We start from the raw sequence: 26,178 nt of genomic DNA, 5'->3' as shown, positions 1-26,178 counted from the left end.
TATAAAGAGCAGATAACACAGACAATAGCGCTAACGTGAGCTGATAGTTTTCAGCAGCGCACTCACTTTTGTCTGCAAGCACTGATGACTGTATATATACGGATGCCGAAACACACGAGCAAAAGGAAAAGGCTAATAATGCTGCCGACGACGCCAAAACTTCATTTCGCGCACGCTGTAAATAACAGTTTGGAATTCGTGCAGATGTATGCCGACTCGACGTTGCTATCAGCTCCAGTTGTATCAATTTTTTTGTTTCTCCTTGCTTTCACACTCTGTCGCTCACTGCTACAAGCTCTATTTGGTAACTGCCCCCGTGCCTGTATAAACGATGAGTAAACGTCTGAACATGTGTGTGTAATGCAGTAGCCGTTAGTGTTGCAATGTTTTCACAACGCAGAGAGCAAACATGTACGTAGATGCACGCAATATCAGTAGGACAAACTGCATCACCCGTTGCGGTCCTATAGTTTATTTATTTCCCATTTATTTATGTTTATAGTTTACAACCGGTTGGCGATACGGCTATATGCTGCCCTGTTATAAAAGCTTCGAGTGGCGCAAAGGGTAATGGCAAACATTTTTAAAACGAAGAAACGGCGGACACAGTGGTTGTGTCCACGTCTGCCTGTAATAGGCTTCTATATTCTTCATGGGCTCTCGGGACTGTTTTTTTTTTTTCGTTATTCGATGAGTGCACGGCGTACGGTAAGGTTGGTCGTTTGAGCATTTAACTAGTCGATTGTTATACGAACAGTGCAATGAAGATTTACTTTCAAATTACGTTAACCTGTATTATTTGGCATTCCGAGAGCCACATTAAAAAAAAAAATTAGTCGCATCCGAACGTGTCTGGCGATAGATTCCGCCTTCGTGCAACCCGCCTTGCATTGAGGCAGGATGTGGAACACCCTTTTGATCTTTTTTCGCGGCCAGCACACCCACCAATTGTACTAACACACTGTAATATAGTTTACACCCTTAAAAGTGAAAAAGGGTGTACATGTGTTTATAACTCACACATTTAGGGTGTTATATATATAACGGACACCCTAGGGGTGCGATGTTATAGACACATTTACACCCTTTTTCACTTTTAAGTGTGTAAATTATTTTACAGTGGAGCAGACGACCGAAATATAGATGTGCTATCACATAAAAATAGTTTAGAGGTCTGTCATCTAAATAACTCCACTTTTTCCAGTGTCCTTTGATATAAACTGCGCAACGTTGAAGAACTCGTGCTAAATTAAAATAGGCGCATTTCTTTCTTTCTCTTTAAAGATGTGAAATATATGAATAAGTACACCAAATATACGAATTCATTGCAGGAGTGCGGAACATGAACACTATAAGCATGCTTGGTACATTTGGAAGTTACCACTTGATTGATTAGTGGGGTTTGGTCTCCAGACTTGGGTTGTATGAGAGAGGAGGTAAAGTGAAAGACTCTGGAATAATGTTGAAGACTATATATATATATATATATATATATATATATATATATATATATATATATATATATTGCACTTTGCCCACATAGAAATGCGGCAGCCGAGGTCGGGAACCGAACACGGGACCTCGTGCTGGGTCACACAACCAGCCATGTCAACCACCGCGCGGCAAGTTGCACATCCCGTAAAACGTCGAAAACAATATGTCAATGTCAATTGTTTCGTGACAGTAGGCTGGAAAGCCAAGAAAATTGAGAGGGTAGGGGGGGAGTAATGGTGTCGAAGAAGGGGAAGGGAGTGAGCTTTTGACGACATATTGTACTTCCGACACTATAGGTATCGGGACGTCATGACTATCAGTAGCCGCATCTGCTTGGAACTATACGGTGGAAGCCGAATATACACATAGCAGACCCGGAAAAGCGAAATACTGTTTATATCCAACACGCGACAATTACTGACTGACACTCATGAGGAATAACCCTCTCGGAACGAACTACAAACATTGACAGTATTCAACTCGATGTGTTGGCACGAGGACGCTGAAATGAGCGCTGCGCGCATGCGCGTTAGCGTACCTATCCAACGGCCCTGTGCACATCACAGCTGGGTGAACGCATTCGTGTGAGAGGAACGTACTGTAAGCGTCAAGCTAAGTCTATCTAACCATTATTATTGATGGGTATACTAACTGCGCGTAACGGCAAACAGACAACACAAAGGCAAGGAACATGAAGAAAGCCATGAGCGCTCACGCTGTCTTCATGTTTCTTCTTTGTTCTCCGTCTCGCTCGATAAGTATCAGTCTCTATAAATGTGAACCACCTATATAGTGGCCAGCAAGATGTCGTGCTCGTCTATAGTTAACCCTTCCGGTGGGTGCTGGCAAACTCCCATGGTTTCATAGTAAAATATTTTTGCGTGCACAATTGACAAGGACACAGTGAAGGGGGACACACGAGCGCTCCTGTGTCCCCCTTCTCTGTGTCCTTGTCAATTGTGCGCGCAAAAATATTTTACTGTGAATTCGTACCAACTCGCCCAACTATCAGTTCTGCTGCAGTCCCATGGTTTCTTTTCTCTTGCGTTTCTGACTTCGTGCACAATAAACATATACGGCGTCTGCAACATCATTGGCGTGGCTCCTCACTATACATCTTGTTGGGACGCCTTTCGCACAATGATAAGCCTTTCTATCGAGCTCAATTTTCTTTCTCCAATCGGTGAACACCGAACAATAATAGTACAGCAGCAGGAGCAGAGGTGTGCTGTCCAAGCGCCTTAAAATTAAATTCTTGATTTCAAGGCGCCGAAATAACGACCAGATTACGAGGCACGGCCTTAGCGGGGGACTAGGGAATAACTTTGACCACTTCGGGTTCTTTAATGTTCACCTAAATCTAAGCTCCCGTATTAAGAATTACACCTTACTTGAAAACCATGCATCTTTAACTGATTTAATTGAATGACACCTGGCTTGAAATTGTCCAAAGCGCTCATTGCCTTTCCTACCGCTCACTCACGACATGCATCATCTAGATCAAGTCGCGCATGAGCTTCACGTTTCTGAATGCGGGGTTAAGTGCACGAGCATATTTAACGCGACAACGTTAAGGGCCCCGTGTCGCATAACATCCGGCGTCGGCGGCGCTATCCAGCGTCGGACGTAATTTCGGTAAAGTGATTTTCGAACCAACCATACGCAGGCCCTCCATTTGAGGCAAGGAAGTTACTGAACTAATGGAATTTCTCAAGCTAAAATACGTAGAATAATCATTAAGTACGACTTACGCACAACCTGCAGACAGGATAGAGTGGGATAGCAATTTGGCTATGCCAGAAAACTAAATTCGTTTCGCGAAAACTCAAAGAAACCCCCTTTTCAGAGTTTCTACCATTCATAGACCGGCTACGGCGTCTGCCATTTGCGTACGCTGGCGTGCGAGTATCTTGGAAGCAACGAAGCGGCGCGCCCGGTTCCTTGCAATACCTTCAGATGGCGCTTGGCTCCACCACATCGCGGCCCACGCAAGAGGCCGCGTTTCTATCTGAAGGCCCGCGTTCGTGCATAGCGTTCGTGGCCAACGTTTTTCGGTAAACATTACGGCTACATATGCTCCAGTTGCCGAGAAGCGTGAGAAGCAGTCAGGGATCTTTGAATGCTATCGCGTTCCACTCTTAAAGGTGAAGCTTAAGCGTCCAGAGAATTTTCTCCCCATTGAAATGCGGACGCGTTGCAGTGGGGATCGAACCGGTGAGCTCGAGCTCTGCATCGGGACGCCACAGCCATTGGTCCATCGGGGATGGAAGACATGACAGGTTTCAATGAGTAATCGTAATACCCTGTAGTGGTTAAATGGCAGATTGATTCGTCGGCTTAAATGATTGATATGAAAATTGGTTCACTGGTTTTATTTTGACTCGATTGGAATTCTGAAAATTCGTCTTCTTCTGAAAGTTTGGCGACTGATGTGCATGGAGGACTGCAGTGCGACGTTCGAGCGTATAGCGAGATCGTCGCAGATCTGCCCAGAGGCATCGCATTATTTCAACGTAGACTAAGAGAGAGAGAGACAGAAGAAAGGGCAAAGGCAGGGAGGTTAACCAGGTGGGAAGGTCCGGTTTGCCGCACGCTACGCTGGGGAGAGAGGGGAGGGGGAGGCAAAGTGATAGCAAAGTAGACTAAAAGTGAAATGAGCAAATGGCAAACGGCGTTTAATCTACTCTTCGTGTTTGATCAGTTGTAAGCATAAAAGAAATATTCGAAGAAAACGCTTTAATACGGCCGGAGCCGCAATGCTGTCCGGACAGATGGAGTATTGGCGCCGTGCATTCGCCTTAGATTTCACAAAGCGATAATTCCGATGACCGTGTGCCGAAAATGTATGCATATTTTATGCACTGTGGGCGTCGGAATGCGCGAAGATTTCATATGAGCCAGCGGGGCAAAATCGTGCATTAATACGACGAGAGGTACACGTACCAGGTTTCAGCGACGAAAGTGTCCCTCAGCCGCCATGGTGGACCTCGAAGGGCAAGCGGAAGTTTTATTCGGCATTAAAACGTGTCGAATCACAAGACACGACGCGCTCGACATTGTCGAAACACGCCCGACGAATTTCGGTAAATTAACGCGTCCTGTTAACTTCTGTGTTCAATGACAGCTATATAGGGATACGTGCGCCTACTTTTTATGATTGTTGCCATGCGGTGCGGCCAGCGCGCGCACAGCGTCTCAAAACACTGGTTTACACGAGAGAAAAAAATTCGTAAGGCTATTTTATTCCGTGTGTTTAAGCATGCGTCCGTTGCCTGTCGGTTAGAGCGTCCGCCTTCTGTGGTTCGTCAAGTTCATCAATTCGTCAAAGGCTTCCCATATGGTTTTAGGCTACTTATCACAAGCGCCTAAAGAATGAAATTGTCACTTCTCTCTAAGCTAAACATTCTATTATCCAAATTTGTTGGAAACTGCAGACATTGAAGTTAAAGATCGTAACAGCTAGCCGGAAATAAACGTTCTCAGTAATATCGGCAGTCACATTTACAAGACAGGGAATGAAAAATGGCGCCGATCTCAAGGTCGCCATGCCGTCAACAGGACTGCATAGGACGTCGCTTCCATTCACCGACACGCACGAGAAAAAGGAACTAAATGGACGGGGCCGTTCCTTTTCCGACCGCCACTGATAAGATAAGCGCGACCTCGGACCAGGGAGAGAAAGATTGGCATTTGTTCAGGAAAAACTCTGTCCGAGCAATCGGTGACGCCAGCGCACAGATGGCACTGCGGTTCATTTCTTCTGCGCGGGAAAAAAAACGACCGTCCGATCGCAATGTATCATTTGTCGGACATCCCGTCCGAAATCGATACGCGTTTCAATCGCGGTTGACCACGCAGCCACATCTCAATCGAGCTGCGAGAAAAAAGAAAAAGATAAATATAGATTCTAAAGAAGCACATAGCCAGGCACCGTCCCGTCAGGGTTGCCAACGATGCCTCCATACCACAAATCATAAGGATCTTGTTCACGACACCGAGGAGTGATTCAGCACAAAAGGCGACAAGAAAGGGGATGCAACGAGGCCGCTCCCGAACACGTCTTTAAAAACCATACGGATCTCATCCCCAGCGTCCTTCTTTCTTTCTTCTACGGAGTAGGGAGATATCGCAGCGTTTATACAATAGCGGTGTGTATCTAAGTGAAAAGGACGCCATACGGCAAGAAATAAGGGGTAAAAAAAAGAACAAAAGATGGCGCCCAACGTTAGGAAGCAGCAGCAGTAGCAGCAGCGACACCACCGACGTTGCTCCCGGGGCGTTCGTTCGGCGATGATGGTTTTCGCGGCCTGCTCGCACGAACGCGCCGCACAATCGCGTTATATGTATGTGCGTGCGTGCGTGTGTGTGTCTGAGCGTATGTGCCTTAAGCGGCACGCGGCGTCGGCGGCGAGAACGTTGACGATCAACGCTGCGGCGAAGGGTCGCGAATTGAAGATGGATGCGCCCGTTGTGCCTTCTTATCAGCGCCGGGGATCTCATTCTCTCGCGGGTCCCGCAGACGAAAAAAAAAAAGGACAGAAGGCAGTCATCAGGAACCGTTTGCGGGGGGTCTTTATAGCTGCAGCTCCAAGCCCAGTGTCGGAGAACACAGGCTTCCCGTTGCCTCTGTGCGCGTGTTTGTGTGTTTTCTGTCCTTTTTGCCTTTATTTTGTGTGTGCAGGGGTCTGTGGCACGCTCGTATGCTTGTGTACGTCTGTATTTTGGAGCCCTCTACTAGCGCTGTTGCAAGCAGGCGTTTGTGCTTGCGTTCGTCTGCGTCTGTGGTCGTCTGCGCGGTTGTGCGTGTTTCTTCTGCTTTTGTGCGCAACGGGAAGGATATTGGAAGAGGCGCCCTTCGGGAGTGCAGGAGAGTACGCGTGGCATCTCACCGTAACCCAAGCGAGAGCTTTATCTATTTGGTAGTGTTTGGAACCTTGATCCAGCAAGCCAAGCCGAGCCAAACATGCCACAAGTATATATATTCGCGCCGTCGACACTCTCCGTTCGTTCTTACACAGTGTCTGCGTAATTGTTCGCCGATACTGATTGCAATGAATTCTCGCCACATGTCTGGCTGACGTCTTGCTTTGCTTTAATTATTGTCTTTCTTTGGTCCTCCAGAGCCCTATTAGAAGTGTGCGAATACTAATTTGTGAGTCCGCACTGCATACAAATTGAACTGCGCCGGTCAGAAGTGAATCGAATCGAATATAGAACATCTTTTTTTTTTTTTTTTTTTTTACAGCGGTACTGTCTTAGGCTTGTTCCCAGCGTTTCGTGATGTGCGTATGCTTCGTGAAGTACGTGATGTGGTGTGGGGCGTTCTTGCCTCCTCGTCACGTGTTTTTTTTTTTTTTTTTTTTCTCGGAGAGCACGGGTATATAGGTAGCACGTTTAAGCCGTCGTGTCTCGAAAGTAATAGCAAAATGAAAACCCGAACAGAAAATGTATGCGTCAAAGGCGATTGACGTCATGACTCAACAGGCAAATGACGTATAGTTTATCTCAGTTCCGTTTCACCTTAACGGTGGGTATCCGGACTGCGGTAGAACAGCGCGCGCACGAAGAGCAACAGCGGGACAGTGGCGCGTCGGTTGCCGAGCGCACTGTAAAATAATTTACACCCTTAAAAGTGAAAAAGGGTGTAAATGTGTCTATAACTCACACCCCTACGGTGTCCGTTATATAAATAACACCCTAAGGGTGTCAGATATCGACACATTTACACCCTTCTTTCAGTTTTAAGGGTGTAAATTATTTTACAGTGCGCGGGCGGCGCTGCGATCTACGCAAAGATAAACCCCTTAAACTTCGCGACGTAGCGCCACACTTTGAAGAATGCCGCCTCCTCCTCGCGCGATCTGGCCGACGCCGCGTCGCTATTGGCCTAATAGCATCACGTGGGCCCTCGCGCCGTGCTTCAGCGCCATTTTCGCTCGAAAAGCGTCCACGGAGTGGCGAGGAGCGCATGTTGGCGCCTTTGCTACGCTCGAGCGGTGTAGGTGGCGCCACGGTCGAGGAGGGAGCATGAAAGAGAGGAGAAACGAGGAGGAGTGAAGGCGGAGGAGCAGAGTGTCGGTACTTTACGAAGTTTAAGGGGTTTTACGCAAAGGACGACAGCGGCGGCCGTTGCGCCCCCTGCCTTACCGACGACGGGCGAGAGAGACTCGCCGTGGAATGTGCCGACGCATGCGCCGTACGGACTGGGGTCGGAATCGTTAATTGTCGCCACCGTATGCGTTCATCCCGGAACGTCAAAGAGGGACCTTGAAGACTTTGGGATCGACAACATTTGGTTGGATCCTCCCTGTGGACCCCAATCCCATTGTCATTGCGGGTGACGTTAACAATGCTCGGCTAGAATGGATCAGAGAGGTAGCGAGCGTCAGCCTACTGTGCGGGTGGGTGGCGAGACCCCTTCATGCGCCGGTGTGCTTAGTTAACGTCGATGTGTCTCGTCCCGACGGAAAGGGGTTCTTGCCGTTTCTCTTAAGAAAGGTTCGGCCTTCAACGTTGCACCAAGACCACAATGTCTTGATGCAGACCAATGTCAGACCAAGAGCAATGTGACCAATGACCAATGACCGTCGCTCGAGCATAGACCTAACGCTGGCTACGAACATCTCCAGTGTCGTCGTAGAGCCCATGGCCGCGTATCATAGTGACTATAAAGTCATAATTACTGTGGTCAGGATACAAACGTAAATGCAAATAAACATAACAACGTCCATATCTGTGTCATGTTGCTATGTTGTTTTATTTTTTTATAGTTATATACAGCTCCGTTGGTCATCCACCTTATAGAGTAGAATGGCTCAGAATTTTTAAAAAATAACTCTCGCGGGAAGCACACATGAAGTCTCCATTAACGTGATGTGATCTTCACATCTTAGAATTCATAATTTTAGCAAGTTTTCTCGTGATACATGTTTATAGAAAGGGTCAAAAGGAGTCGCTCGCTGAAACCAATATAGCAACAGCATTTTATAGCATTATCGTTTATACATTTCGAACAGTGCTAACCACGCGCTTTTTTATGTTGTTGTGTGCACGAAAGAAGCCATTACTTTACCACGCATGTGCCACATGCGCAAATGACGCCATCGTTGCGCCACGCATGACGCAATCACAGCTAAATTTAGCTCCAGTTTAGCAACGTGGTTGTCCATCCGAGCAGAATTGGCCGTTGTTGAGAGAATGTTCCATCGTATAGGTATAATTCATCAAACTATAACTGCATATGGTATTTTTCAGGATTTGTAAGCCCTGAAAAATGCTTAGTGTGTTGCGAAAATTTCACACTTGCTGGAATCCAACTGTTCGGTATACTAAAAACAGCAATTTACTAACAATAACTCACCTAATATGTTTCGTATATAGTGTTCGTTTGAGACGATACGCATAAGCAGGCCCAAACAATGGCTAAACATTTCTGTTGCACTTGAACTCCTTGGTTAAAAAAACAAATAAATGGTTAATAGCAAGCGGAATCCAAAGCGGTATACTTAAGACAAATAATGCTCCGTAGCAAGCAGTGTTTCGTAAGGCATCGTTGGCACCACTCGTATTCAATCAGTGGCGCGCAAATGCGGACTTAAACACAACGGTAAATGGAGGCATGTCTGTCACGTCAGTTTATTCAGTACAAAGTTACATTATGCCACGCCTTTCGGTGTAGGGCCAAGGGCCTTTCTACTCCGGTTTCGCTCACAAGGATTCTTCTTCACCTCGGAAGATTCTAGTTTCGCCCAATACACATTTCAGCGGCCGCTTCCGGTACATTTGGTGGAGACGAAAGCAACGGAAACCTGTGACGGAAGCCGTCCCAGTCAACTCGTACAATACAGCGGCCGCTTGGCTTTTACAACCACATGCAGCGGCGTGCGTGGGACTGTAATAATCGCCAGCCATAAATGCATAGCTCCCATTGTATATGCCGTTGTGTCCGCCCGCGACGCGTACCCACTCTTTCTCCTCCGCGCATGGCTCAAACAGTGCTTGCTAAACCTGCGAAACGTTATATTTCCGCCAACCCTCAGCATTCCGGGGATACGCGCCGAGAGGTATATACACTACATCATGCAAAGAAATTTCAAAGCGCTAGCTATAACTGCTCCCTATATGTACCGACAGAGCCGCACATAATGGTGGTCGTAATCGCTGGCATTATTACTCTGGGTATGTAATAATTCCTAACGGGATTGTGTGCCTCATCGCGTGCTTTATTGCCGTTGGGAAGACGCGAAGTCGGGAGCGGGGATGAAAGGCGGTGGCGGGGTGGGGGTGTTGCCGTTTGAAGGGGAGGAGAAACCAACGGCCGAGTTCCTGCGGTGTATAATGTATGCGTTGCGGCATGAGCGGCGATTTACAACGCGGTACAAATGCTCGGGCGCGATCCTTTAGCTCGACGACGAGGGCTCGGAGACTATATAGGATTGCGCGGATGCCCCAACGAGCTGCGCTAAGCCTAACGATGATGACGTCCTCCGATGCGGTTTCCACTCGTTAGGCCTAGCTCGCGTATGCATCGCCCCGCGAGCCGCGGACACGTTCCTTCGCGGTTCTCTCTCACCAGCTTTCGTCCCTATATACGCTGATGTGCGGGAATCTTCTTCGAGTCGACGAGTTTTCGCACGCATTACGTGTGCGAGAGAGCGTTTAAAGGCGGCGGGCGGACGCCGTCAGGCTTTGGCTGAGTCGACAGAAGTCGTTCGCGTGATGAAGGCCATCATCATTTTCGAGCCGTTGGGTGATGCGACTGAGCCGCCGTCTGCGAGCAAACCAGTTTGTCGTCTGCGTTGAAACCGAAGCAGACAAGAGCGCGTCTGCTCGCGTGTTTGTGACTATAGCCGGGCTACGGACGAAGGAAATTTTTCGTCAAAATGAGAACAAGGTTTCATTATTGAAGAGCTGAGCGAAGGGCACAGCGAACGGTTTCGCAATTACGCTCTGTTCTCCGAGTGGGAAAAGCATACGTGGAATGCATTCTCATCCCGCGAAGTTTTGGTGCACTATATATGTCGGCACTTGGGGTATTTCACACAGAGTGGTTGTCACATACCATGCTGTAACAACCGGAACGTGCTTCGCGCGTTGACATTCCTTCAGTAAGACAGATGTTAGCAAGACGATATAGTCTAGAAGAATGACCTCCGAGATGGCAACTCAGCTGGATCTCAGAGTCCACGCTTGAAGCAATCAGCAGTGGTCGAACAAGGGATGCCATTACCTGGAGCGTAAGGTTTCGACAAGGAAATTTGTCGTCGCCAGTTGCATCTTTCAAGCGTCAATCACTCAATTTCTAACACTTTCCAGAAAGCGTTTTGATAGAAGTTCGCAAGCGTACTTATTGGATATTTTATTTAGATTAACAGACATACGCTCTGAGTGAAATGATATATCGAGTTTTGTTTTCAATTTTTCCCGTATTACAAATGCAGTAATTGCATTCGCAAACATTCACGCGGATCGGGGGTACAATTACGGTGATCACGCAGTTGGGGGGTGTCGCCGTTTGAACAACAGTTCGACGAATGTCGCAAAAACTTTTCGGCTGTCGATAAGAGCAAGAGCTATCTTCTTTATATCTGTTTGAGTCGGTAATATAAACAATACATTTTACCTGAGCGACAACATCAAAAAAAACATAAATCGGTATTTCTCTTGCGCATTTGCTCTATATGTTTCTTTTTAATGCGTTGGCATTACGCCTGTCATGGTGGAAAAAAAGTGTCTGTTAAGTGTGGTAAATCTGTCAGGTGGTAGAAGTATGGAGGGGACGGAGAGGCAGAACGTGTACCGGGGTGTGAGCAGCTCCTCAACAACATTTTGCAATGTGGTGAACGCGGTTTTATTGGATCAGGGACCTCAGAACGCTGCTACGTGATGCCTATAACGCATTTGTCTCATGTTTACCGCTATATCTCCACTGTTCTTTTTTTTTTTTTTGCTCTTTTAGACACAGAGTAACATTCAGCATTTAGTTGGATTTTTGGAGGGACCTATTTCTCGAATGTTCGCACTCCACAAAAAAAATATTCACATTTCGAACGCTGGTAGTAACAGAAAATGGGGGCAGCCGAGCCAATTAACGCTTCACGGGTCGTACGGGCAGCCATTTGTGACTCTCCTTCCCCCGCTTCGTCAAGTGAATGCTGTCATATAAAGCGTCCACACGTTTCATCTAACCTCGGCAGGAATGTTCGAACATTACCTATATAGACCATGTTCTCCGAATTCATACTCTACATCGGGGCAAGAAGGCCTAGTCTATATACGGCAATTAACGCGCATGTGGCTCTCAACATGTCACTGGCATGGATTGGCGCGGCTTCGCGCAACCATACGCATACGATGTTCTTTCTTCGTGGTTGCTCACGCCCTGAAAGTACATTTGTGACGCTCGTAGACGTACACAAATGAACCAACTTGTCAGAACGGTTTTACGTCTCTCGTTCTACGAGCTTTAGATGTAACTGCGTGCAACATCGAAGCAGGTGCGCACACTATGGCAAAATGCTCAAGGACTCGGACAAGGAAGGCATGAACAATTCTGGTCCCGCATATTTACGAAAGCTCTTGGACTAGACTTTTTTTTAAGAAAAAAAAAACATTCAGCCAATTCGAATTCTGGACATATCATTATCGAAGGCGGCCAATGGGAAATAGAGCACTTACGATTGAAGAGGTTTGAAGACGTGGTCCTTGGTCATTTCGGGTCTCAACTGTTCGCCGCTGCTCGCTTTTCGACACGATTCAAACTCACATTCACGTTCACAGACGAATACCCTAACGAATGCACTAGAACCCTTCTATGCAGCTTTAGCGACTGCTAAACGGACTTTATCGGTCGGCCACGATCAAGTGGGAGCTGAAAAAACCTTCTAGTTACCGTTTCGGTTTATCATTCGCAAGCCACAGTGAGGCACCGGGTGTTGTAGTGTTTTAATACTATTCGACACCCCATGGACCCATCGTGAAACAAGCGCATGCATCCAAGGCAAACAAAAAATCCATTCGGACCAAGTTAGGTAAAGCAATCGATGCTATAGACGAAGAGCAGGAGGGGGGATGGTCTTCGGAACCATCAAAGAGGCGCTGTGATGGGGCTGGTCGTATATACTATATATATGGCCATCGACAACTCCCTTGCTGCTTGCACACAACTTTGTGATTATACTTTCTCTATTTCTGCAGCGCTCACCAGCCTAAACTTCTGCAGTCCAATAGATTGGCTAATAAATGAAACAACTTTATATCTAACCCTTTTCTAAAATATTTTGCATATAGAGAGGGGTAGTGATTAAAACACATGCATACCGCAAACGTCCGACACACAATTAAAGTAAGGAATAAAGATTGATATGTTCACGACGGCAGGACGCCCGTAAAACCGCGCCCCCTGCGTGATAACCCACTATACCTCAACGGTCACGCGTATGCGGCGCACCCTCGATTGGTTAAATTCGGGTAATCTCCCGCGCAACACGCCCCCACACGAACCGCGACACCGTGCTCCAATTTAGCACAATTGTATAAGGTCACGCATCAAACCGGGCCAAGCGGGAACGTCCGCATTCAGATCGGGCACGCTCTCTAGACATCATCGCTCGCGTGTGAGGATCACGGTCTACGATCGTAAGGTATACCATTCTAAACCTCGGTGAGGCGAACAAACAATCGGACAGAATTTTGGTGATCCGGCGCATCAGCAGCTCTTGCTGCATGCCGTATGCACACGTACTACATTTTTCACGAATCTATCTAATGATACGAATGCATGTGTCATTTTCGTATACACAAACACACACACGCACACACACACGCACATGCACGCACGCGCAACGAACAACAGGCATCACGAACGGTCGTTTCGATGCTATAGACTTACTCCAACATTTATAACCTTCGGTGATCAGGCTACACTGCGTACAAGCATACGTTTTCGCAGGCATAATGCGAAAGAACGAGACTTGTTTTATGCGTAAGCAACGCTGCTCCAAGCTAACTAACGGCGTTCGATGCGTAACAGGGGGAAACACGCATTCTTTCCTTCATCGAGTACAGCACGCGGGAAAGGTGTGTATCGCAGCAGAGTAACAGTGCGAAGGGGAACTGGACGGAAAGCGATGGGGTGAGGGCGGAAAGGAGTGTGTCGGTCGGGGCAGCGATCAGGGAGTGACAACTCACCGTGACGTCACCGGAAATGGCGTTCGGAAGTGCGCAGAATGCGTCGATTCCGGCACACCTTCCGCGGGAGAAGGAAAATAAAAGGAGATAGAAAGAAGGGGGGGGGGGGGGGGGGGGCATGCGGGCGCGCAGTCATCGCTGCAAGGTTGCCATCAACCCGTTCCAAACGGACTCGGAGAGAGAGCGTGCCTTAGGTGGGGGATCGAGAGGCTAAATTGGGTGAGGAGGAGAAGCTGGGTGAAAAAGGGTTTTTGATCGGGTGGAAGGCAAGTTAAATCTGAGATACACTCACACAAAATAAAAAAAAAAAAAGAAATGAGAACAGGGGTTACGCGAGGAGGAAGCGAGGGAAGAACGCGATTTCTTTTTCGTGTAGTTCCTTTTCTTTCATGTTTTCGGGAAAGGGAGAGCTCGAGAAAACGAAGAACCGAACAACGAAGGTGGGAAAGGGAAGGGAACATCGACATCTGGTGCTCTGGCATAGAGAGAGAGAGAGAATAGGCGCAATAACAAAGGCTGTAGAGAGAAAGAAAACACCGAGACAGAGAGAGAGAGAGAGTGGCTTCAGGAGAAAAGGGAATGCGGCTCGCTCTGCTATTGTTAGGGAAAAGAAGGGAGGGAAGGCGAAAGCGTGAACGGTAGAGGAGAGGAAAGCATATGTGGGTAGAGGTTCAAAGAGGTGGCGTTTGAAAGGAGAAACTTAGAGAGAGAGAGATAGAGAGGACAAGTAGGCGGAGGGAAGGTTTATACGCCACTTCTCTCCACTGAGCCGTCCCATGCCCCTCTCCGGGTAACGAGCAAAGAGAGGGGAAAGAAGCCGACGTAGGCGGAGCTATTCGATCCGGAGACTCCGCCCTTCTCGCTCCTGTCGGGGAGCGAAGATTCGGGGCGGAGAATGTTTCTTTTTTTCCCCTCCGACCGAGGACGGAGAGCAGGCCTCGAAACAGCGTCGTGCTCGGTGCCGATTCGTTTTGCTGATCTCGCATATTCCCCGATCGGGAATTCGCGTATGACGTTCGCGGAATCGCCGAACACGCGATGGCTTGACGGCGGGAGAACTTCATTTGGTCCAAAGCCGGGTACATTTTCTTCCCCGCGGAATGTGTCAGCTTTATTAGGGTGAAGCTTCTTCTTGTACTCTTTTGCGTTTGTTTGTTTAGCGCAGAATGTGCTCGGTGCTGTTTCTCGGCAGACCGATGCGGCGTCGGCGATCAGTTTGGAAAATGTAAAGTGAGTCCAAAGACGTGGAATTGGCGTATGCCACTCTCTTGTTGCGTTTGTTGATGCGCCACTGAATGTATTTCTTTTTTCATTTTTATTTTTCGCCGCCATTGAATCTGTTCGTGGGCGTCAGCTCTGATCTTATGAGCGATTGTCTCTCTGTGCACCAGCTCTGTACGGTCTTCATGCGTTCCTCGTTCTTTTCTTTTTCCTTTCATGAGCGACAAATGACAAGAGGAGTGGTGAACTTTTTTTTTTGCCTGATTGACCGCGAAGCTTTCAATCAATCGTTCTTTAATCTATCAGTCGATTTCATATTCGTAGGAAACGTCTAAGGCGAAAAAAAGTAAGCAAGGAAAAAGAAAGTTGGAATATTTATGCGCATCACACAACCCCCTTTTTTTCGCAGGTCAAAATTGACGCTGCGGAGCATTAGCTTTTGCAAAATGATTACTTTCTTTGTCAACACTGCAAGCAATTTAGGCAGACTCCAGCTGCATATAACAGGACCCCAGGTTGAGACTTGAACCAGAACTATAGCCTTGGGCGGTGGGTCAGATCAGTGATTTGCAAGTTTTGTGCACAAACGAAAACAAAAACAAACACAATAAAGGTCAATCAAGCAATCAACATCCCTTATTTGACCTTTGCTGGGCACCTGAAGTCTGCATCATCTTGGGATCCTGTGTTTCTTGTTTGCACGCAGTTGTCCCTCCATGGGACAGGCACATTCGCGCAAGCAAAAAGAAAGTCAACGCTGTTTACCCCGACGAGCTATGCATTGACAGCGATAGAAAAAAATAGGTTATTTTTAATATGCTGAGCTTCACCATAGTTATCGCAGATTACACAGCCTTGAGGATCTAGTCAGTATTGATTGCACAATATCCGGAATATGGCCCAGCTTCCTTTCGCACTATCTTCGGTATCGCCCGCTTTACACTGTGAAATAATTTACATCCTAAAATAACAAAAAGCAATGGTGGTAAATTAGGCACAAGATGACCCAACAACGAGTTTTATCGAAGGCAAATAAAGCTTCGCTTTATTAATAAGCGAATTATCCGCTTGAAGGGGTATTTGTCGTTGTGAGGATATGTAGGCACCGTTTGTTGCTTCATCATGTAGCGAACTAAGCAGGTCTTTTTGACATCTGCGATGTCAAGTAATTTGCACCCTTAAAAGCAAAAAAAAAATAATAATAATAAAGTGGGAAATTGGTCCTGCTCCTACACCCTTCCTGAGTTTAAGGGAGTGGTTGATAGACCGATTTACACCCCTTTTTTGGTGTAAGGGGGAGTTTTATATCGACTTACACCTTTTCCTTATTTTAAGGCTGTCAATCAACTTACGGTATGCGGAATATCTATGTAGTTGGCTATTAAGCTGGTCCCTCGGCATCGCGACCGTTCCTTATTTTTATACGCGGCAAGAAGCACGCTTAATTATACCGTAGGCCCATTGCTTTACCATCACCACTATCTATAGGCTTATCAACTGGCTTAAACTTAAAAACGCTATTACCAGCCAGCGCCCGCGCGGAAAGTGGCTCAACTGGCATGCAATCTATCGCTTAAAGATCACACGTTTTCAGCGACTTCCATGGACTTGGAGCTCATTTACCGCGACGTCACATTACTCCGACAAACGTACGCATGGTATGGGCTCACTTCTTGCAATTATTCCTGCAGGACCTACAGATACTCAAGTGCGTGCACTACTATGTAGTGTCTCCCTTTCGCTCAAGGTAAAATATCTTTGTAATATTACCTGACATCTTTACAGTGCCAAAGCTGCCTCACATATATATATATAGTGCGAACAATTAACTCTCGCAAAAATCAGCTTTGTAACTCTTTACAGAGTGTCCATGAATGTTTACGTTGATAACAAAACACTATATATATTAAACGGATAGAATAAATGAAACATGCGTTATACCACATATGACCGTGCTCATTACCTTCTGAACCTAACATAAACATTTAATACAGGTAATATACTTCAACATTTAAATCACTTCAAGATGTGCACCCCTGGTAACACGCAATATATCACGCCGGTATTCAATGTCTTGCTGTCTGCAACATGTCTGCAACATTCTGCAACGGCAAAAGTGTTGAATGAGACACAACTATATATACAGAAACTTCATGGGTTTCCTTGTAGGCCTGTAATAAAAAACAAACGTTGCGTATGCGCCATACACGCGTTTACCTTTGAATTGTGCGAATCTGCAAATTCCGCGGGCTGTCCGTGAGCATACTGCTTTCTCCAGTCTCGCCAGATTGATGGACTCCAACGGACGATGTGCGTGTGCTGTTCTATGTGCTCTCTCTCCCTCTCCCCCTTCCCAATCTTTATCTCCCCCATCCCTCTCCCATCTGTAGGGTAGCAAACCGGTTAAGCTAAGCTGGTTAACCTCCCTACCTTTCCTTCTCCACTTTTTCCTTCCTTCCTTCCTTCTCCAGTCTCGCAATTTGTACCCTAGTGTACTTACGGCGCTTCTCTATGTTATGTACTGTCAAAAAAGAAAGAAAGGAAGAAAGAAAGAGGAAAGAGCAGTTGCGGCACGTTAAGAGAGAAGTTATGCAGGATCTGTATATGGTAGGAAGCCGGTAGACCGCGTAAATCTGTCTTTCAAAGTTGAACGTAACGCAGCGGCCAAAGCCATGGTAACAACAATAACAACAACAAAAAAAAACGCTTGCTTTACTGAATTGGAAAAGAACGGCTGACAGTATATTAGGCTGACATATTTTAACGTTGGCCGCGTGCGCATATTTTAGCTGTAATCGGTATAGTGGAATAATAACTTAGTGTTCGCTTTAGAAGTCGACAATATATACTGTACATCTACAGGAGACTGCTTGCAAAGCCTGCACATATAGGGCTAAAATTTTATGTTCCCTGCTATATAGGAAGACGGTTTCACGCATTCAGTTTCGTGTACGACGAAATGCGACCACCAAACGCGAAACTGAAGTTATAGCTGCAGCGATGGCGCAAGATGTACGCACTTGCATTTCGACACAATCAAGAATCTGTGGAAGCACCCATATTGCTAAAGGACAAAGTTCCGCTAGGCGTATATATTGGCTTCCTTAATTCATCGACGCTGACGCACCGACTGACGATATACCGCCGAAAGGGCGGCCGGCGCCGTGTTCGATTAGAAGATAAGGCAAATCATTGCGGTTGCTCTTATCGTGGCCTCCTTGAATCTCACGAGTGCAAACAATGAGATCTGAAGTGTATAATACCTCGTATGAAGCTTGGGCACGTGGCCATCTTGGAAGCCACAGCCGATATGTTGCTTTTATATCGAACACGTGCTGGGACGCTTCTTCTATATAGTTTTAGGGCTGCCTTGTGAAAAGTACTTAAATAGCTTGCATGGAAGACGCGCAGGCCTATTTGAATCAAGAACTTTCTTGAGTACCCCGCTGTACGTGTGTATCTTGGTATTATTCCTCGACATTAAAAACTTCTATTGCGTCATATTTAACCTGCGCCGGCTACACCTTTTCGAGTAGAACGGGTATAATAAAATATAAATAACGAGCCTGCAGCCAGTGAACGGAAGATGACTGGAACAAACAAGTCAGATTTGAAGTCACGGGACAGAAATGCTCAAATGCAACTCCTCGCAACAGAAGCGACGTAAAACACGATGGAAAAGAAAGAGTCAGGTCATGTAATGCCGGGCAAGGCAAATCAGAGAAGAGGCCACATTTGGGATCTAAAGCTGGCGCACATAAATGCGCCAAGGAGATAGCCCACACTAGAGGTCGCATGAAAGACACTGGAACGTGACGTCAGCCCCACGTGTAACACGATGTCGGGTCACAGGAAGGCACGCGAATACGACAATCACGTGAAGGGTCGTATAAAGCACAGCTATACACTGGATTATACCATTTGTGATCGGGAATAGTGCCCATGAAGATGGCTCAATAGGCCTTATGATAAAGGATGTCCGGGTGTGACATTTTTCTAATCCGTTTGTCGTAGTGCCTTATCAGCTGCAACATTGTCGTGGATATAACGCAGCCACAGTATAGCTGTTATGTCGCGGCGCAGTAGCGAACTGACAAGGGAAGTTTAATAAGCGAGCCTTCCACATTATACGAGGTTGGCTGGCACTGCTGTGCGCACTAGCTTGTTTCGTACGATATTTCGACGTCTCTGTGGAAATGTTTCTTTCTGGTGCCATTGTTATCGCGTGGTGCTGTTCCTTTCCCTTTTCATTTGCTTTTGATGGTACCGCATTTGCCAGCAGCCGTATGGTGCGTAAGCGTTCGGGATTTGGGTAACATATGCAGCGTCAAAGAAAAAAAAAATAAACAAGAATGACGACGTACGCGGAAACACGCTTTATCGGTCTAAAACGTTTCGGCTCGTGGGCCAGCCTTCGTCAGAGACACGTCTGCAGTGAGTAAACGGAAGCTAACCAAAAGAGACAGGTCAGATTTGAAGTCAAGTAACCCAAAAGAAGAAATATAACGCCTCACAATGTTTTTTAGGAGACTGTAGGTATATATATATATATATATACCCTTTGAGCCTTTGAGATCTGTATTTGTTATCTACAGAGGCCCATCTGGTTTTAGACACCACCTATTGAGCTAAGCTTATGGCGTTTTTCCACTGGTCAATCTGAAGCGGCCGCCGAAATCCTCGAGCGCGCCACTCGGGTTTCAGAAATCCGAATCGGCCAGCGGAACGCAAGAGCGCTCCGCGGGGGATCACACAGGAAGTCTGCGTACACGTGACACAAACCGGTTCTGGAAACAATGCCCGACTTCCGCTCTCTGCGTTTCTGCGGCAACCAAAAGTCGCCGGCCCCCGTGCGCAATTTGAGCGAGGCAGTCGCAGAGTCCGTCACTTCCATGTCGCACCCGCAAGGATTGTGCACGGACAACGTACACAGAAGGCTTCGTACGGCACCTGCGTCAACTCGTAATCGCTGTCGTCCGAGCATACATAGCCAAACGGGAGTTCTAAAGCTGCAGCACCGAATGCAACGATTTTGCGAAGCAACGCAAATGTTGTGCGTACCGACGAGTTACCGATTTCGCTCGAAGACGGAAGTGACGCGAGCTACTTCCGCCCGAATCAGCGCCTCGGGGGCGGAGCAAGTGAGAGCGATCCGGCGCGGAGCGAGTCGATCCCAAACGACCAGCCGAAAGCGCGAACACGCTCCAGATCGACCAATGAAATTCGGATCCGTTGCCACGGAGCAAGAAATCCTGCTCCGAATCGACCAGTGAAAAACGCCTTTATAGTTCTCCCCGCTTTTTTTCCTTCCTTCTCTCTCTCTCTCTACTATTTGGAGGCACGAACTGTTCGGTACTCAAGCTTGTTTACCGCGATACCCTCGTCCCGCAAATTTCTGACGCCGACTTACACAAAGACACATACAAACTTCCCTATTCTAAAGAAAAAGACCGCGCTGCGCGTGAAGCTATTGCAAAGTAAGGAAGAAATCTCGGCGCAGCATCCTTATCTCGTTTCTTTCTTTTATCGTCCACCTTTCCAGCAAGCGCCAGAGTGCATTCGAAACGTTATCGCCGCATTCTTTCTTTTTTTTTCCTATCCTGTTTGCCATACGCACCTCAGCTAATCGCGCCCCTCCGTCATGCGTTATCGCGCGTGGTCCGTCCGCCGATTGGTCGACGCTCGAACGCGCGTTGCGGGATTGGCTTAACCCTGCTCGCCTCTTCTCTCCTGGTGCGACGAAGTGATAAGACCAACCTTCGTTCTTCGCCGGCCTTTTGTTATCGTTGCTCGTGTGGTGTCCCTCTCTCTCGGTGCGGAAATCGCCTCCCGCACGGCGAATGCCTGTACGGCATATGCCGCAAGGAGGTTAAAGAAAAGCTGCTGGAGTGGAAGCTCCCGTAGCTTCCTACCAGGAAAGGTGAAACCAATGCTTGCACCTGCTTCACCTGAAAGAGAGCCTTGTCGGGTCATCTCCGCTTGCAGGATAAGGGATTCGGCTCTGTTATTGTAATGCTAGGCTAATTAGATAATAAAAGCTGCTTGTTCCCAACGAAAATGTTAACTTCTGAACATTGAAGACGTTCTTTCTGCCTAATACAATATGCCAGGACAGTCAGATTTCACAATAAAGCCAGTAACACAGAGATACACGTAGATGAGTGTCTGTCCGATGAAATAAGACGTGATTAACCGGGGAGGTTAATTAACTCTTGGAAAGTGTTCGACACTATACTCACGCGCGATTGCGCGTGAGTACCGTGGCGTTTAAAGGTTTACATGCTGTCCTCTTCCCCTTGCGGCGGCGGAGTTTGGGTGATGTGAGCTGCTGCACCGTGATTGACGCTTAAAGCATGTCACTGACAAACACAAATCCGCTTGTCGAAATGTTTCGGTTATTTCAGATTTTCATCCGTTAAGATACACTGAACGGGTGTACATTCAACACACACAGAAGAGGGTGCTAAAGTCAGATTTCGCGACAAAGTTGCACTCAATGGAGTTGAACATTGGCGCTCGAGTCTGAGGCATCGCTTCCTCGACCATTTCAAATGCGTAAGCATTTCTACGCCTACCCTACCAGAAATTCGTCCGTCCGTCACGTAAAACGAGCGCAATGGCTCATATTCCCCTAAACAATGGCTCATACCCTCATAAGCAATGGCTCATACCCCCGTAACCAAGCAAAAACTGGAATGTCTCACACCAACGTAAGACAAAGGCTGCAAGCGCTCAGATAATGGAAGCGAACAGTGCATACATTAATTGAAATCACCCATACAACACACAGAACAAGCGCACGTTTCAATAGAACAAGCTCAAAACAAGCATCCGAACAGTCAATAATGCAATGCATACCCCCTCAGCAATTGTAGCGATGGTCTTGCAACAGATTCGCAGGACATCCAGGTTGATAGGGAATAGTAAGAGTTGATAAGGGTCGGATTATGGTCGATAAGGTTGATAACGACCGATAATATTGATAACCAGCACAAACTCTTCGGGTTGATGCTGGTCGAATCAAGTTTCATAACATCGGGAACGACACTGGGCTGTGTGGAGATGCGCAAGTGGCACAATGCTTACGCATATACTTAGACAAATCACACAAGGGTTTCTGCGTGAATCTTTTTTATCACTTCAATTTTTTAGCTTCTCGCTAACAACTCACTTGTTCTGAAGCAAGTCGACATTCGTGAGCAAGTTCTTGTAGTCATACAACATGCAACGGGAGCGTAGCGGTGTGCGAAATATAAACGCCGACGCAGTGCGCCTGAAGTTCGAGAAAGATGGGAACGCATTTTAGGCATGTACTCGTATGAGTTGCCGTTGTCCAGGTGACGTACATCCGCGAATGCTTCAATTTTTGTCCGTGCACCACAACATGTTTAAGATGTTGAATAGAAATTGACCGACTTCACACAATACATTTAGAGAGATCGTAGTGGGCACGATGGAGCGAGAAAATACAATAGTGCCATCAATCCAGAATGTTCGAAAAGCTCCGGAATCATCACCTGTAACGCCAAACAGAGTGGTGACACGGATGCAATGTGATTATGCAGATAATCAATTTCATTGTTTGGAAGGGTCATGATAAGAGAGGAGACAACACGCGCATGCGTGGTTTGCACGGGTGTCGTTTTGGGAAGTTGTACCTCATCAACCAATCAATCACTCAGTCACTCAAAAATTCGCACTGACTCCTTCGGCCCGCATTTGCGACAAATTTGTCCCTGGTAATTCCTTAGTGATACATTATGTGTAGTGCAGGAGCCATAAAGGGAAGCTTTCCTTACACCCCCCCCCCCCCCCCCTCTCTGTCCCAAGTTTTCTGTCTGCCCGTTTGTTGCTTAGCTAAGTGATACTGTGGGCAGTAGACAAATAGCAAAGGGTAGCTATACCGTAGTCTGCGTCATCAGAGGCGGGAATCTGGTGGAAGGATCTTTCACATCAGAGCGCAATACGTGCTCTCGCAGAGTTTCCCCCGGGGTTTGCGACACTTTCGGCAACGGGTGAGGGGGATTGACTGATCCCGTGCCATAATCAGAGGTGTTCGAACAAGCATTGGACCCGCATCGCGACGGTTAATAATTATCTGTGTCCCGTATACACCTCGTCTCAAAATACTCGCTTGTGACAACTTGAAAATCGTCGCATTCGCCTTGGAGTCATCAGTGCATTCGCGTAGCACACCACGTGACCACCGAACTCGGGGGCTCAGTGAACACGCTTCTGCTGTGCTACTGAGTGCGAGGTTGCAGGTTCGATAGCAAGCTGCAGTGGCCGCATTGTGACGGCGGTCGAATTCGACAAAAAATAATATTGTGAATGTGCGTTGATGGCACGATAGAAATGTTTCTGGGGTCAAAATTAAACCGCAACTCCCCCCCCCCCCCCCTCCCTACGCCGTTCCTCGCAGCACACTTTGTAGCAGGGGATGTTAAATTCAACAATTTAATCTCAATTATCAGAGGCCTACGATCTTGGTTTTTCTTTTGCGTTTAAGCGCTTTGTATAAAACGCTTTGTGTAAAATGCTTACGTGTATTGGAAATAAAAAAAACGCAAATTCACGTCTCATGGAATTCCTTGCGCATAGCGGTTATACTCAGGCGATTCAAGAAAGCTCGGAATACGTGAGTTGAACCTGCGGAATTTTTATGCGGCTCTACGGAAGCCTAACGTGTATTACTGCTGATACGCCGAATTCGATTCCTTGAAATTCTCATGCAAGCACGAGACACACAACTCGAAACACAGAGCAATGCCTTTTGACACTGTAGCAAAGTTGAGTCGCGAATAATTCAGACACTCAATTGTACTTATAATCAGCACATGAAATAAATTATAGCTAAATACAACTTGAATGTTATTTTTTTTAGTATATATGTGCCGTCCATGGCGCCACAAATAAAGGTGAAAAGTTCAAATTTTCTTAGGTGTCTTCTTTTTTTCATCGACATAAATAAATAAGGAGATAATGGCACGGACAGAGCTCGCCGGCAACCCCTGTTCACATGATTAGCGTGAACATGAATCACACATTCCAATGGCAACAAAAGGTATTATGAAATTGTGCATTATAAGTATACGACAAACACTATACAGGTACAATACAGGCACACGCACAATGTCATTTTTAAAGTATGACGAGGTTCGGGATTTGTCGACGTAAGGTCACCTCCTTTAGTAGCCTTTGAACGACTGCAAGACCTAACGCAATACCAGCCACACATTGCCTTTTTTTTCTTTTTTGCTCGAAGCTATACACGATAAGAGCAACAGGACCCGACCGGTCTATCATCTGATATCGCATTGTCCTTTTCTTGGAAATCGCCTCCTACCACTCGCCTTGTATGTCGTACTGTACCCGAACGTGCCCGAAGACGGTGTTTGTTCGTACTAGAAGGAGAGCATCAATTATTTTGCAACCCCAAGTTGTCTGTTCAGGTGTCGCCGCGTAGCAGACGATATCTGAAGGAGGTCGCGCGCGTGGATGGACTCAGTGCCATGACGTCTTCGATCAAAGGAACAAATGGGAGTATCAATCGAGAAAAAAAGAAAGAAAAGACAGGATTTAAGAAAAAAAGAAAGAAAATATGCATCGCGATCTTCGGGACGATGGGTCGGGCGTCGGAAAAAAAAAGCGCGCGAGAAAAACGCCGGTTATGACGACAGCATAAGATGTCTTACGTTATCAGTATACGACTTGCGTCACCCCTTACATCGTGTGACTTGCATAAGCTTACAATCGCAAGCCTGTTGTGTAATTGCCCAGCCTAGGAGACTCTAGGAGTGATATGGCACGGCGGCCTCAGCCAAGGTTCGTTCATCTGCCGATCCTTTTATAACATTGAGCGTCCGCAAAGCGGCGTTCCTAAGATTAACTTCCTTTTCAAAGTGTGATTTTGTCACACGCAATGCATAGGTTGAAATAATACATACGGATTTATAGAAGTGCAATGTATCATGTTACACTTCACATTTGACGCCGGTCATTGCGAAAGTTCCTGAGGTGTCGTGCTAAGTTATGCCTTTACATTCAGCTATATAAGTTAGGTTCACCTAACTATTCTGTTGAGCTAAAACCCAATGGTTAAACACTGCGTTCGTTTAAGTTAAACTAACAATTTGGTAACCGTTTTCTTAACCGCACCTTTTAAGAATGAAGTTGGGTAAGGTTAGGCTAAAGTTGGGGTAGCCGTTCGGTTAACCCAACCCAAGGAAATTCAATCTTTTTTTTTTTTTCTGATGGTGGTCAGCGCACTCAGTACTACAACGTCATTAATTCGATTGTGCGGGTTAGTCGCTACAAGCGAAACGACGATGGCGGTATACGTGCACTTATCAATTTATTGTCGTACGCTGGCCCCGTCACGTGACGAAAAAGAAACTGCCGCAATCTTCGGCTATTGTTTCAGAGGAGATGGCTTCTTCTCGTGTCTTCTTTACTGGTTTTCTTTTTCGAGAGCCTTTCTCTTTTCGAGCCGCAAATAACCCTTTTGTTTCTGGACGGCGGTGCAGCCGGACCCAATCTCTACCCCTCTCCCCCCCCCCTCTGAACTTTTTGTTGCCATATTAGGGAGGGCAGAGAAGCCAGTTGAGCCATACCTTTTATCAAATAAATTTTTTATTTCCACTCTTTTACTCATAAAGAAGCAAGCGCTCATGCTAATTTATAGATTGCGAAGGAGGTTCTCATTGAGAAGCGCGTTTCTTTGTTCAGTGAAAGGTGAACGATCACACAGAAGGCGCGTTATAGCGTCTTCCCTTCACAGCCGCAAAGCTCAAATTCGGTGCTTCTGACCGTAGCAATGAAGGAGGAAAAGACATTTGCGAATTGGGTAGCTAATTCTCCTCTTACTGCAGCAGGTGTCCGTTTTCTTATCACCGAAGCGCAATTGTTTAATGCGGCCTAAATTTTTTTTATGTACTCACCCTGTAATTTTCGTTTCCCTTTTACCACGCGCAGCACTGGGCTCGATGGGCGGCGGAGGCATGGACGCATTGCAGGGTCAGCTTCCTATGGGTTCGGACCCATCGCCGCTCCTCTCGGAGGCCGGCGAGTTGGGCGAACCCCCCGCGCTCGCGGCCTCACCCCACCAGGAGTCGCCAGCGTTGCCCACCGGGAGCACGCCGCTGGTGGCGCCCTCCTCCGTGTCTCCAGGATCCATGAGACCTCTCCTGGGTGAGTACAGTTGCGGTGACCTTGTCGATAACACGATTTCCCAATCGTCTTTGATTGACGCGGATACAATCCAGGACGTCTATT

At 46.9% G+C, this 26,178-nt stretch overlaps 1 protein-coding gene across 1 annotated transcript in view; it reads left to right on the top strand.

The window, feature by feature from the left end:
• The window catches only part of LOC126533729 (uncharacterized), an 82,408-nt gene that overhangs the window by 46,910 nt on the left and 9,320 nt on the right, over positions 1 to 26,178 (top strand). Inside the window, exon 3 of the mRNA XM_050180919.3 lies at positions 25,879 to 26,094. Coding sequence (XP_050036876.1) covers positions 25,879 to 26,094 — 216 coding nt within the window. The remainder of the gene's footprint in view (positions 1 to 25,878; positions 26,095 to 26,178) is intronic.

This window comes from Dermacentor andersoni, chromosome 7 (assembly GCF_023375885.2).
Source record: "Dermacentor andersoni chromosome 7, qqDerAnde1_hic_scaffold, whole genome shotgun sequence".
In the NCBI taxonomy this organism is placed as follows: Eukaryota; Metazoa; Arthropoda; class Arachnida; order Ixodida; family Ixodidae; genus Dermacentor; species Dermacentor andersoni.
This window is presented reverse-complemented; position numbering and strand designations above follow the sequence as displayed.